Genomic DNA, 14,194 nt, shown 5'->3' with positions numbered 1-14,194 from the left:
AGGAAGCTACAGCAGTGTCTTAGGGGTCTAATGGTCAGCTGATGGTTTTCAGCAGGTCCTGAAGAACTAAACCCCATCTCTAACTCTACCCTTAGTGCCTAACCTTCCCTCATGTAGCCTAATCTTAGCCCTAGTACCTAACTCTAACCCTCCCCTCTTGTAACTTAATCCTAACCCTCCGGTCCATGAAGAATGTTGACATTTCACATGTTGACATGTTCCATGTTGACATTTCAGCAATGTCGACATTATTACTGTTGTGGTGTCATCATTATGATTGTTGACAGTGGTGTTCCTCCCTGCGATGACTACACGCGGGGAGGGATGTCATGCGTGCGACGCCTAAAAGGGGCGTGGCCTCGGGAAGGGGAGTGGAGTCGCGGCCCGAACCCCCGGTCCGTGGTTATCAATGGAGTGGTGGGGGGTGCCGGAGGTGCAGGCACTGCAGTGTTGGCTCCCTCACTGTGACAGGAGCCGAGTGCTGTACTTAATGCTATAGTGTAGCACCCGGCTCCTGTCACTAAGGGGGAGCCTGCACCTTGGTGTCACCCCGTGGCAGATGACACCCGGGTGTGGCTCGCACTCCCCTTGTGACACATAATGAATGCATCTTCCACAGGACATAACCTACTTTCACTATATTAGTTTACATTTACACTTGACCTCTACCTCTCATAGAAAATGTATACACGTACTGTAATGATACAGCTGTATGTCTTCAGATTTATGTTAATGACATCAGTGGAACAATGAGAGGAGAGGAAAAAGGTTGGGTGGATACAGATATAAAAACCTGCTGTCAGGGTGATAGAGATAAAGGCATATTCTTTTTGCCAGCTATTGTTTCTATTATCTTTCTTTAACAGCAGTTCAAATAACAAAGATTAGATTTAGTCTAAATGAAATTTTGAGTCTAAACTGAAGTAATTTTTAAGCTGAGTGATCATGCAATTGTGTTAAAAATGTAACTTAAAAATAGTAAACTGGGTATGGGTGCAATAAACAGCAGATTCCTACAGCAGCTTTCATTTTTACAGCTCACCACTTATGGTAAGCATTAGTTACAGTGGTCTCTGAAATAAGTTACATGTAGGTCCGTCACTTTTTAGGGCAGAGTTTTGATTCACTTCCTAGTGACTCTGAGTCTGACCTTGTGATGCCCCTGCAAAATACCATGTCACTCATCACGCACTATTATGTACCGTGCCCCCTTTTAGCACCATAGTGGCATTATAACCCACTGGAATTCCAATGTTTCAGATACAATCTCAAGATAGTGCATTGTGGGGCTCAGTTATAATTGGATGGAATTTGTTTCTAAATCACAAGCATAGGGGGCATGGCTGCAACTTCTATCGGCACCATCAAACCTGCTAGTTTCCATGATCTCTACTTGTGGGCCCCAATGCCAATAGGCACCTGTAACATTTTGGGGCATGTTCGGCTCAATATTGTTTAGTGGAAACATTGCAGTCTACTACTCTGAGTCCTGTGGCCTCCAGTGCTCTAATCACCTCTATGATTGCTTCCTCGATCAGTCAGGGTTCTGGGCCAAATGGTGGCATTTCGTCTCTCCTTCCTCCAACTACAGACCACAGCTGATTTAGAGGTACAGCTTGTGGATACTGTCCCCAGGGAAACTCCATCACTTGCTGAGGGTCAGTCTTGTTCTACTTCCTTGGTACCAAACCATTCAAATATGGCTGAAGTGTGGCTGTTTCTTTGTACCCTGCCTACCAAACAGGATCTGCCTTCTAAAAAGGACTTTGATCTATTGGAAATCAAACTACAAGTGACTGTACATACTGCAGTTGTCAATTTACATGCAGAATATTTGTACATTGACACTAGGCCTTCAGCTTTAGAGGAACACAACAAAGCACAAAATAGACTATGAGATGCAGTTGGCTTATCTTGTGCAAGATCTCTGATTATTGCTAAACCGAATCGATGACCTGGATAACAGATTTTAGAGGAATAACTTGCTGGAGCCTTTCAGGTGATATTACCTCTCAGGGTTTCATTGCTGGTAGTTGACACCCATGTTCTCTAGGAGTTTAGTACTTGCCACCTGCCAGCCTGCTGGTTTTAGCTCCCTACACCTCTTGCCTCCCTTCCTTCTCCATGTTTCCTTTTCACTAATGATGTACTTGCCTACTCTCACCCAAATCTTGGGTGATTCTCTTGCATGTCCGGAAAGGCAGGCAAATCTCCCAGAGATCCCCTGTGACCAGCAGGTGTAGGAAGCGGTCTGGGTGGCTTATTTCATTGTGGCCCCGCCCCCAGCTTTATATTTACAATGCCAGTAATGGCAGCATTGTATAGAGGGGAGAGTGGACAAGATGATGCGATCACAGTGCCATGCACCCGCACCGCCCACCAGGCTGTCCCCTCTTGGGGTGTTGGGGGGGGGGGGGTAGCTCAAAAGTAGGCAAGTTTGATTTATGGTCTTTTTTACTCCTGAAGTACTGTTTTTCTCTCCAAGCAATGACCCATAGCTGCTGTGAGTACATAGCTCAATCCATCTTTCCCTGTTCCCTTCCCTCCTACTTCCATAACTAACTCAACCTCTATACTGTAGTTATGTAGACAGCCCCTCATAGGCGCCGACACAGGTGGAGGCAAGGGGGCGGATCAACCCCCCAACATTTGAGAGAGGCGCTAGTCAATGCTTCGGGACACACGGAGTCACTGCACAAGTGCAGTGAATTGCTGGGAGCTGAGACTAAGCACTCCCTTGAGACTAAGCACAACAGATCAGAGAGGCATGTGCTGAGCTTTGATTGGTGGAGCTCAGCACATGCTTTTCTGACTAGTGGATGAGATCAGCAGTAGCCTCATGGGAAGGATTCATTCTTCAGAGCAAGGCAGCAGATCCTGCTGGGCATGTGTAATGTTTGCTGAATGCTGAGGAACAATGGAGTCTCCAGTAATGAACAGAAGCAGTGAGGTAATATATGTTGGATACACATATACAGCTGTATGTAACATGTTAGTTGCAAACCACGGTTGCTTAATGATTGTGACCAGTGACGTCTGGCTAGAATTGTCCGTGGCAACGGACAACCAACACTGTTTTAAATCACATGCAGGAGATACCAGACGCATATCCAGAAGGTCAGTGTACTGTTCTTTAGCTTCCATGGGATATGGAAACAATATACCTACCAGTGTGCCCATTAACACTAAGACACCAGACAGAATGCCTCACCTGGGCTTGTTATGTCATTAATTGGACTTGGAGGACTGGCAACATATGGAGTGGTCCAATTAATCACGGTTCCAGTTGTTTCGGGTTGATGGTAGGGTTCGGATGTGGCACAGACCTTATGAGGCCATGAACCCCAGTTGTCAACAAGGCACTATGCAGGCTGGTGGTGGTTCCATCATTGTGTGGGGTGTGTTGGGTCAGCTGGGCTGCCTGAACATGTCAGTGACTGGTAACCACTATGTTGAATTGCATGATGACAATTTGCAGCCCTTCATGGACTTCATGTACCCCCACAACAATGGAATATTCCAGCAGGATAATGCACCGTGTCATTGGTCCTAAGTTGTCCAGAATTGGTTCAAGGAGCATTCTGCAGAGTTCCAACGAATGGTGAGGCTACCACATTCGCCCAACATGAAGACAATCAAGCATTTCTTATTGATGGAGAGGTTCATTTGCACCCAAGATCCTGCACCTACATCTATCATAGATCTGTGGGAAGCTATCCAGACAGCAAAGGTCAACATTTCTCCAGAGGTCTTCTGTCCATTTGTGGAATCGAAGCCACGTCGAGTTGTGTACTTCACCGGGCTAGAGGGGGTCCTACACGATACTAGGCATCTATCCCATGTCTTTTGGCACTTTGGTGTATTAGGACTAAACAAAACCAACTTAAATGTGCAGCTCTTTAATTATATCCTAGTGAAATCTGTGTTGTTGTTTTTTTTTTAATTTCTAAGAAGTTTTTTTTTTTTTATATTCACCTTTCCAACTTATGTTCTAATTTTGCCTTTTGACCCCCAATAAAAAACAAACTGTATAAATTGCAAGTGTAAAACTGAATCCTTAAAATGGTACATTTTGCTTAGCTAACAGAGCTAGCTGAACAGCAAGATGCGTACAGCTCGGCAAGGGTAACGTGTGCATGGTTTACCCCAAGAAAGAACACTAATATATGTGTCTAGTATATGCCAGGAGATAGGACTTGACAATGGTAGCAGTAAATGCTAAATTAATTTTTCACAATTCATGCGTAATATAGTCTAGCTATGTCTGGACATTAACCATGTAAAAGACAATTAATACCAGATGCAAATACAAAATCAACAAAAAAATCTATTGGCAGCCCCTGTAAAATACCAAATTTGAATGAAGTCAGAAGCACAAAATACATCCCAGACAGAGAAAAGAAATGCTAATTATGTTTGCGTCCATCTGTAATTGTAAAGATGGAATTGCACGAAATGTATAGTACATAAATTAATTCTGCCATTTGGTATAGTTGGGATATAAGGTCTTATTCCAAATCACACGCAATGCCTATATTCAGAGAGCTGAGCAATTATTTGCTACTATCCTTAAAAACTCATTTGGTGCATGTGTTCCACGGTGAGTACGCACATTATAGGCGCATTTGCGATTGAGATGCACAGTATTAGATATGTATAAGGAATGTATTAAGCGATTCTGTGTTGTGACTGTGAGATGACTATTCAGATGCACAGAGTTATGGCCGTATTATGGGAGCATTGCGGGTGTGTTGATGAAGTGATTACATACACAGGGCCTGATTCAGACCCGAACGCTATTTGCGTTCACTCGCTGGCTAAAAGGGGCCAGCTATTTAAATCATGTGCTCGCACTGTGTTGCATAAAGCCGCCCACTAATAGCGAGCGGCCGCACTATTCGCTCGCACGTGTATAAAGATGCCCTTTTGCCACTCGCAACACACGTCATCTCTGGCAGTTGTAGGATTAATCGGGAACATCGAGAGTCATCGGAGCTGCTTGCAGCGCTTGTGGTAGCCTTTTCCCACCACAACATTGCGAGCAGTTCTGGCTAAAATACAACCCAGTCACGTGTGTAATGACGCTACTTTACTAATTATGCACACCCATTAAAGGCCGTTCTGACGGTCGGGCACGCCTGCATTCGCACATCCACATCCCCGTTTTCAAGCACCTTCCAATGTTACCACCCACAAACGGCATTATCTGTCACTCAAAGTAGCGGCCCGACTATGGGCTACGGGCGAACACTTTCCCATAGCAATGATTGGTTCACGCACGCGCATTGCGACTCATACAGATGCGCAGATTGTGAAAAATCGCTCAATGCGAGCGAGCGCAGCATAGCGTCCGGGTCTGAATCAGGCCCCCAGACACTTAATAGCTCACATTGGAGGCCATACTCAAAAAATCTGCACCTACCATACGAGGATAGATTTGGACGGAACTATGCATGGAACATTAAGACAAAATGTAATTGAAGGCAAATATTCCATGGAACTGATCTGGCTAATCTGTAGACCTTCTGCAAGATAAATAGCTGAAAACCTGTCCTACTTTGTAGTCCCAGATATCTCCTTTTTTGTTATTACACTAGGACTACAAAATTCCTCTTTTTCTGTGTAACTTATTATATTTTTATTCCTCGTGCTTTATATGGTAATTGTAATTGAAGACTAGTATTTAAAGTGCATTAAAGTGTAGTTCTTCAAGGCGCACACTGACATTAAGGCATATGATGTGCCCGGCAGCTCAGCAGCAATGATCATAAAATGTTGACTTCTTTGGAAATATTTAAGCCTTTAAGGGCCATATTCAATATGGGGCGAAAAGTCCGTTATCGGCGATAGTATCGCCTGTTTCAATTATCCCCATATTCAATTTCAAAGACTTTTCGCATGTGCGAAAAGTCTTTGTAAACAAACGGGGATAACTTTTCTCCATGTATGCGGCAGGTGTTTTCAAGAATGTGGCTGGTAGCGGCAGGTGCATTTTTGAAGAATTTAAAAAAATTACTTTAGGGACTTAAAAATATGCTTGCACCCATTTTCATGTACCCCAAATTTGATGGGCATAGTTATTTAAAAAAAAAAAAAAAGATAAATGCTATTGTTCACCCCTTCTTCACAGGCGCATTTATGCACCTGCCGCGGCTATTTAAAAAACCCAATTACCTTCAGCAGGACAAATCAGGGGTACCCATAGTGATCCCCCATGTCAGACCATCTTTAGGGGGGTGCCAGGATGATTTCCCGAAAATTGACAAGACTTTTCCATACTTACCTTTGCGCTGGGTCCCGTTTTCGCCGGATTCAAATTGAATGCGGGGATAAGCGGGCACGCTCCTGATACTTTATCCCCGCAGAAACCTCCGATGATGGCGAAAAGTCTGAGCTCTGACTTTTCGCCTCAAATTGAATATGGCCCTAAGACTTCTTACTGTACAGGTCATAGATTATCACATAATGCTCTAAACTGTAAACATAAATTATATAAAGATGAGATATGCTATCCTAGACTCCTCCCTCTCCTTTAAACCACACATTCAGCACCTCTCGCAGTCGTGCCGTTTCCACCTAAAAAATATCTCCAGGATTAGACCCTTCCTCACCCAGGATGCCACTAAAACCCTCATCCACTCAGTGATCACATGAGGGACCTCGTCCCTCATGTGCTTCTCTTTACATTTTCTTCTACTCTTTACTCCCCATAAGGGCACCTAACACGTGACTGCCAACTCCCTGCTGCTTATTGTGAGTGTTTAATTGCTATTGCAGCAATGTATATAAATCGTGTCCTTGTCCTGCACTGTAATGTACTGTAAGTTACTTGTTTCTTGTTCACTTATTAGTTCTATGCACTATGTAAGGCGTTGCGGAACACTTGTGGTGCCATATAAATAAAGGATAATAATAATAATATGCTTAATGACTAATTTACGCAGCCTCTGTTTCCTGTCTTATGTGTTTTTTGCTCCTATGTAAGCATTGTCTTTAGTGGACAGTGGAAAATTTGAATTTAATAAGAGTGACTAATATTTTTCAGTGTGAGTAGTATTTATTGTGTCTACATAGATGGATAACTGTTATTATTGTATGCGTGTCAACTATCTGTTTTGAGTTAATTTTTATTGAAAGAAAAAGATGAATAATATGTACAATAATATAATAATAATATGTAAAAGATCACCTTCCACATTCATTGTATTATTAATATCAAATTATTTACCATATTATCACCTTAAAATGGATAAGGAAGGCTCTTTCTGGAGGATGCAATACATATTTGAATTAGGGATGAGCGGGTTCGGTTCCCTGAGAACCGAACCCACCCGAACTTCGGGGATCCGGGGCGATCCGAGCCCAAGCTCGGATCTCCCTGTCTGCCCCGGATCCCTCTCCCGAGGCAAAACCTCGAGATCTGCTGTCGGATGTCGAGGTTTTGCCTCGAGCGGCCATTTAAAAAAAAATGCCTTTGCCTTTAATGGGCAAAGTGCTGATTGGCTGACAGAGCCGTCTGTCACGGCTCTCAGCCAATCAGCATTATGGTGCTCATTTGCATGTAGCACGGACTCGTGAGATCCGTGCTACATGCATCTGTGTGATTGACAGTGACACAGAGCACAGATGGGTCAGTGAGACCCGTCTGTGCTGCTGTGTATTTCAATGACACAGATGCACGCACGGACCAGGAGATCCGTGCTACTTGCATCTGTGTCATTGACACAGAGCACTAACGGGTCCGTGAGACCCGTCTGTGCTGCTGTGGTAAATAAAAAAAAAAAAACCTGTGTAAAAAGAGAAAAAAATGGCGTCCTCCCCCCCAAAAAAAGAGCAACCAGCCCGGGCATTAGTGACCCAGTGCTGGGTGTGCTTAAATACAGGGGACAAACGACATAGGGGTCCCCTGTACTTAAACACAACCAGCACCGGGCTAGTCAGAACCAGAGCTGGTTGCCAAAATACGGGGGACAAACGACGTAGGGGTCCCCCGTATTCTGCGCAACCAGCTCTGGGCTCTGATCCGGTCCTGGTTCTGGAAATACAGGGGAAAAAAATGAGTAGGGTTCCCCTGTATGTTCCAGAACCAGCACTGGACTTTTTCTAGCGGGGGGCTGATGCCACAGCCAGGGGAGCCCTTTCACCGGGCCCCCCAGCCGCAGCATCAGCCCTGACCGCTAGTCAGCCCAGGCCGGGGATCCCTGGAGAGCTGGGGACCCCCCCAATAAAGGGGTCACCCTCTCCAGGGCACCCCAGGCCCAGGCTGATAGCCCGGGGCTATCCCCGCCACCCCTGGTGGCGGTGGGTGGCGGGTTGATTGTGTGGTGTGGTGTAAATAAAGAATATCAAACATTGTCTTTACAAGTAGAACTGCAAGTCCCAGCAAGCCTGCCCCGCATGCTGGTACTTGGAGAACCACAAGTACCAGCATGCAGGGCATTAAGGGCCCACTAGTACCTGTAGTTCACCTGTAAAAAAATGTTTAAAAAAAACACAGGACACACACACCGTGACAGTATAAGTTTATTAAACATACATACACACACACACATGTACACATACTCACCTATGTAACCTGTAGCATCGGTCCACTTGTCCGGTAAAGTATCCCTAGGGGACCTGTGAAAAAAAACATACTCACCATCTCCTATGCGAGGTTCTGTCCTCTTCGTTCCAAAGTAGGCATCCCCGGACTTGGCAAAAAAAAAAAACGAAAACGCGATCCACGAACTTAGTACCGTTCTATAGAACGGTACTTCCCGAATGAGAGCTTAGCGGCGGGGTATCACCATGGAAACCCCGCTGCTAAGCGTTCATTGGCTGAGAGAGGCCATCTCCCGTCTCTCTCAGCCAATGAACGGCTCCCTCCATTGTAGTCAATGCTGGGAGCCGCAAGGTTATTAAAGTTTACCCTGCGGTTCCCACCATTGACTACAATGGAGGGAGCCGTTCATTGGCTGAGAGACGGGAGATGACCTCTCTCAGCCAATGAACGCTTAGCAGCGGGGTTTCCATGGTGATACCCCGCCGCTAAGCTCTCATTCGGGAAGTACCGTTCTATAGAACGGTACTAAGTTCGTGGATCGCGTTTTCGTTTTTTTTTTTTGCCAAGTCCGGGGATGCCTACTTTGGAACGAAGAGGACAGAACCTCGCATAGGAGATGGTGAGTATGTTTTTTTTCACAGGTCCCCTAGGGATACTTTACCGGACAAGTGGACCGATGCTACAGGTTACATAGGTGAGTATGTGTACATGTGTGTGTGTGTATGTATGTTTAATAAACTTATACTGTCACGGTGTGTGTGTCCTGTGTTTTTTTAAACATTTTTTTTACAGGTGAACTACAGGTACTAGTGGGCCCTTAATGCCCTGCATGCTGGTACTTGTGGTTCTCCAAGTACCAGCATGCGGGGCAGGCTAGCTGGGACTTGCAGTTCTACTTGTAAAGACAATGTTTGATATTCTTTATTTACACCACACCACACAATCAACCCGCCACCCACCGCCACCAGGGGTGGCGGGGATAGCCCCGGGCTATCAGCCTGGGCCTGGGGTGCCCTGGAGAGGGTGACCCCTTTATTGGGGGGGTCCCCAGCTCTCCAGGGATCCCCGGCCTGGGCTGACTAGCGGTCAGGGTTGATGCTGCGGCTGGGGGGCCCGGTGAAAGGGCTCCCCTGGCTGTGGCATCAGCCCCCCGCTAGAAAAAGTCCAGTGCTGGTTCTGGAACATACAGGGGAACCCTACTCATTTTTTGTCCCCTATATTTCCAGAACCAGGACCGGATCAGAGCCCAGAGCTGGTTGCGCAGAATACAGGGGACCCCTACGTCGTTTGTCCCCCGTATTTTGGCAACCAGCGCTGGTTCTGACTAGCCCGGTGCTGGTTGTGCTTAAGTACAGGGGACCCCTACGTCGTTTGTCCCCTGTATTTAAGCACACCCAGCACTGGGTTACTAATGCCCGGGGCTGGTTGCTCTTTTTTGGGGGGGTGCACGCCATTTTTTTCTTTTTTTACACAGGTTTTTTTTTTTTTTTTTTACCACAGCAGCACAGACGGGTCTCACGGACCTGTCATTGCTCTGTGCCAATCACACAGATGCATGTAGCACGGATCTCCCGGGTTCGTGCTACATGCAAATGGGCACCATAACGCTGATTGGCTTCCTGTCTGCCACTGCAGTGCCACTCCTAGATGGGCCACGTGTTTGTGCCGCCCCCTTGTGTCGCTTAGCATAGTCATCCAGCTTCCTCGGTACAACCTTTTGGCCTAAAAACAATATTGTGAGGTGTGAGGTGTTCAGAATAGAGTGGAAATGAGTGGAAATTAATGTTATTGGGGTTATTAATAGCGTAGGAACAAAAAAAGGCCCATTTATGTGATTTTAGCGGTTTTTTTTTATTTTTTAAGAAAAAATCCAGATCCAAAACACAAAACCCAGAACCCAAAACACGGAAGGGTGGTTTTGGCAAAACCAATCCAGATCCAAAACACGAAGAAAGATCCAGATCCAAAACCAAAACACAAAACACGAAAAGTGTCCGGTGCACACCCCTAATTTGAATGGATTTCAAAGATTTAAGACAGAGCAAAGTGTACTGATGTTGTAGAGTTTCTGTGCAACACAACATAGCTTTTCTTTAATACTGTATGGGCCCTATAAGCTATTTTACACACACAGTATAGGCCTTCTGTACAGTAATGTGGTAATATACCTATTTATTTCCAATTATAAATTGCACAAACATACAATTATACATTTTAAATAGTACTTTTGTGAGTTATTTAATAAGGTATCCGGTCACATTTTTGACATCTCGGTGTCAACACCTCAATGTCCACATGATTCAACATGTTGACAGGCACCACGTCAACACCCTCATATGTCTAAATGAATATGATGTCAACACTAGAAATGTCGCCATGTAAAATGTCGACATTCTCAAAATACAGACACAGGTTTAGGCGCCGCTGGGAGGGTTAGGCATAAGGAGGAGGTTAGGGTTAGGCTGTGGGGGATGCTAGGGATGAGAAGTAGGGGGATTGTTCTCACTAGAACACCGCTTGTCAGATGTCTGCACCAGAACTGCTCGTCACATGACCAACAGGACCTGGAAGACGACGCTAAAAACGACGTTGCCGCTGGAACCAGGTAAGTGACCGCTAGGCCACCAGGGGCGTTATGTCGACATTCTATCATGGTGACATATCATTTATGTAAATATTTACTGTCATTTTAACCATGTCGACATTCTCATGTCAACCTTATCCAGGTCAACATAACATATCACACCCATTTAATACGTGCATTGAGATAAAACATGCAGCACTCAGTGTAATTAAGTAAAACATATATTTTTAAAAGTATATTTAAATGTTTTAGTGTTAATAAAATACACCTGGGAAGGGGCGGTCTAGCAATTCCCCAGTGTTCATAGGTCCCAATTGAAACATTAACCCTGAACCCTCCCAAGTAACTATAGATTCCCCAGTGGCTTTAACCCCAATCCCCCCAATAGTAACAGATGCCCCAGTAGTTTGGCACCTTAGTGTCTCTAGGCCCCTATTGATTCTTGCAAAAGATAACGTATTACAAAGAACTTGTCTCTGGCAGAGTCTGTGCTATTTAGTAACTAGGTCATACTGGTACAGATACAGAATATCAGCAAACATTTAATACAGCTAAGCATATTGACATTTTAGATAGCTTAAAGAATGACACTTAATATGAAGAAGTACAAATACTCACAATGTGACGAGCTGCAAACACCCCATCAACTATAGCACAGCAGAACGCTGCAACCACTCCAAAACTGATAAACACGATGGAGGCTACTAGCTAGGGGAAGAGAAACAGGTTCCAGATCAGAGGCAGCACTTAAATAAAGTCACACTTACTGAGATTATTAAACAACATACTATTTGATAATAATGTACTTGAATAATTATGTCAAGTTTTCAAGGACTGGTGTGACTGATGAAAGTTCTGCGTTGGTGGAGAAACCTGAAAACATGCATAGATGCCTGAAATGAGTTGAGAAGCACTAATCTAGTTAAGAAGATTACTTGCATACTATCTATTATTGCTAATTATTCTGCTGACTTGTGCTGAAAAGAAAGAACACAGGGCCTGATTCAGCAGCGATCGCAACTGTGTTTACGAATGTAATCGACCGATTTTTGCGTTCTGCGCATGCATATGCATCACAGTGCGCATGCGCGAACACTCCACTGCGATAGGGACAGAGGGCCTGATTCAGACCCGCTCGCGAGCACAGGACGCTCGCAAGCGGGTCGATGGTGCCCTACTGCGCATGCGCACGACGGAGGGAGCTCCGTCGTGCACATGCTGGAGACCCGGCTAGCGACGGGGTAGTCGTCGCTCCGGGTTTCGCACCAAAGGGGGCGTGCTGTCGATGTTGATTGACAGCACGCCCCCTTTGGTGGGCGTGCCGGGGGCGTTGCTGCCAGACGGAGGCGTTCCCATGGGAACACCTACCGGCTGAAGCCGGCCCCACTGACATCAGTAGTGATGTCAGTGGGAGTGATTTTGGCTCTGATAGAGCCAAAATCACTTCAGGGCTTGCGGCAGCGAGACCCTACCGCAGGGTCTCCGTCGCAAGCCCGATGGTCGCGATGGTCTTGGCCATCGCGACCATCATCATGGACGCTCACTATAGCTGTGGGTGGTCACCCACAGCTATGCGAGCGTCCAAGAGGCCGCTCCATTTTCATGTAGGAGGGCCCTGATTCAGAGCGAGCGCTCTGGTCAGAGTGTCCAGCTCTGAATCAGGCCCAGAGATCACACTGACTGCGCAGACCCAATACAGAGTGATTGACAGGAAATACCGTTTGGGGGTGGTGACGGGGGGGGGCGGTGTTCGGCAAAAACGTAGACGTGCCAGTGCACGTGAACGCCATTACAGGGCCACGTATAAATTAACCACTGCGATGCCATACACAGCTTGTGTACTTACCACGTGCGTCAAGGTTAGCAATTCCTGAGTAAGGTCAGGGCTTGTGCAAGTGTGCATATGGCTGTGATTGTACTCGATAGCAAGACTGCTAAACCATCGGTACTAAGTATTACCTATGTGTGTAAGGTAAGGTTGGCATCCTTATGTTAGGCTGCGTATGACATTGTGATTGCAGACATTAGCACCGTTTGGAGGTCACCACCCCCAAACGGTACTTCCTGCCAATCACTCTGCGATGGGTCTGTGTAGTCACAATCCCGATCGCAGTGGAGTGTTCACGCACTGTGATGCTTACGTATGCACAGGATGCAACAATCGGCCGATTGCGTGTGTAATCGCAGTTGCGATCTCTGCTGAATCAGGCCCTTTGTCAGAATGGAGTATGTGAAAACTTCAAGGAATTGCGTGTTTGCACCAACATGACGCTTGCTTGATTTTTTCAGTAATGAATCAGATTTTTCAGTTTTAATTAAGTATGTGCTTGTTCAATTGCAATCAATTAAAAATGTTCTGTTATTATTGTAAGCACTTGATCTGACAAGGCATATCTCCCAATATAAAGTTAGCACATGCCTTAAACCATGGCCCAATCTATTATACCATAGCCATTTATCTTTAGGCCACTCCTCTTTCCTGGCAGGTCACACCCATTTGCACACTGAAAATTGACTGTTTTAGAAATTGGAGACTATTGGTGGTGGTAGGTATAACTTTCTATTGTTGGTCGGGATGCTAAGAGATTGATCAGGCCCTGATACTAGGGTTGTGCCCAAGCATGGAGCATGGCCACACGCCATTATTGGGGGCCCGGCCACAACCCATCAAGAGCCCTCTGTAGAAGGTGTGTCTGGCGCATGCCGATTGGGGTGTGTAAAAATATAGAGGAAAACCTGATAAATTCCCCTGCATTTTGGTAGAAAGAGATCAAGGTTATTCAGCTCTAACACCAACTACCATGTTTGTTGCCATTATATCTAGACTACTGTAGATGTAATATAGTATTAGCAGCAACAACTATACACTTCTATTGCTCACCCCACACTGTGTGCTATGATCAGGGGGTCAGGAACCAATGGAGCCCAGGTGTACAGGTGTGATCAGAGTCTCATGGGCTCCATTACCATCTGCTGTAGACACAGGAGCCAGCTCTGTAGGTGCAAACATTGGCTCTGATGACAGTGATATACTGTAAGTGGGACTGCAGGTATATTCAGTTCTC

The 14,194-nt window shown here is 45.6% G+C and overlaps 1 protein-coding gene across 1 annotated transcript in view; it reads right to left on the bottom strand.

Moving 5' to 3' along the window:
- The window catches only part of TMEM255B (transmembrane protein 255B), a 101,971-nt gene that overhangs the window by 68,874 nt on the left and 18,903 nt on the right, over window positions 1-14,194 (bottom strand). The window contains exon 4 of the mRNA XM_088454055.1: window positions 11,748-11,837. Coding sequence (XP_088310181.1) covers window positions 11,748-11,837 — 90 coding nt within the window. The remainder of the gene's footprint in view (window positions 1-11,747; window positions 11,838-14,194) is intronic.

Source organism: Taudactylus pleione, unplaced genomic scaffold (genome assembly GCF_031769625.1).
Source record: "Taudactylus pleione unplaced genomic scaffold, aTauple2 ptg000609l, whole genome shotgun sequence".
NCBI classification, from domain to species: Eukaryota; Metazoa; Chordata; class Amphibia; order Anura; family Myobatrachidae; genus Taudactylus; species Taudactylus pleione.
Note: the sequence above shows the minus strand (reverse complement) of the source record. Positions and strands in the feature narration are given on the sequence as shown.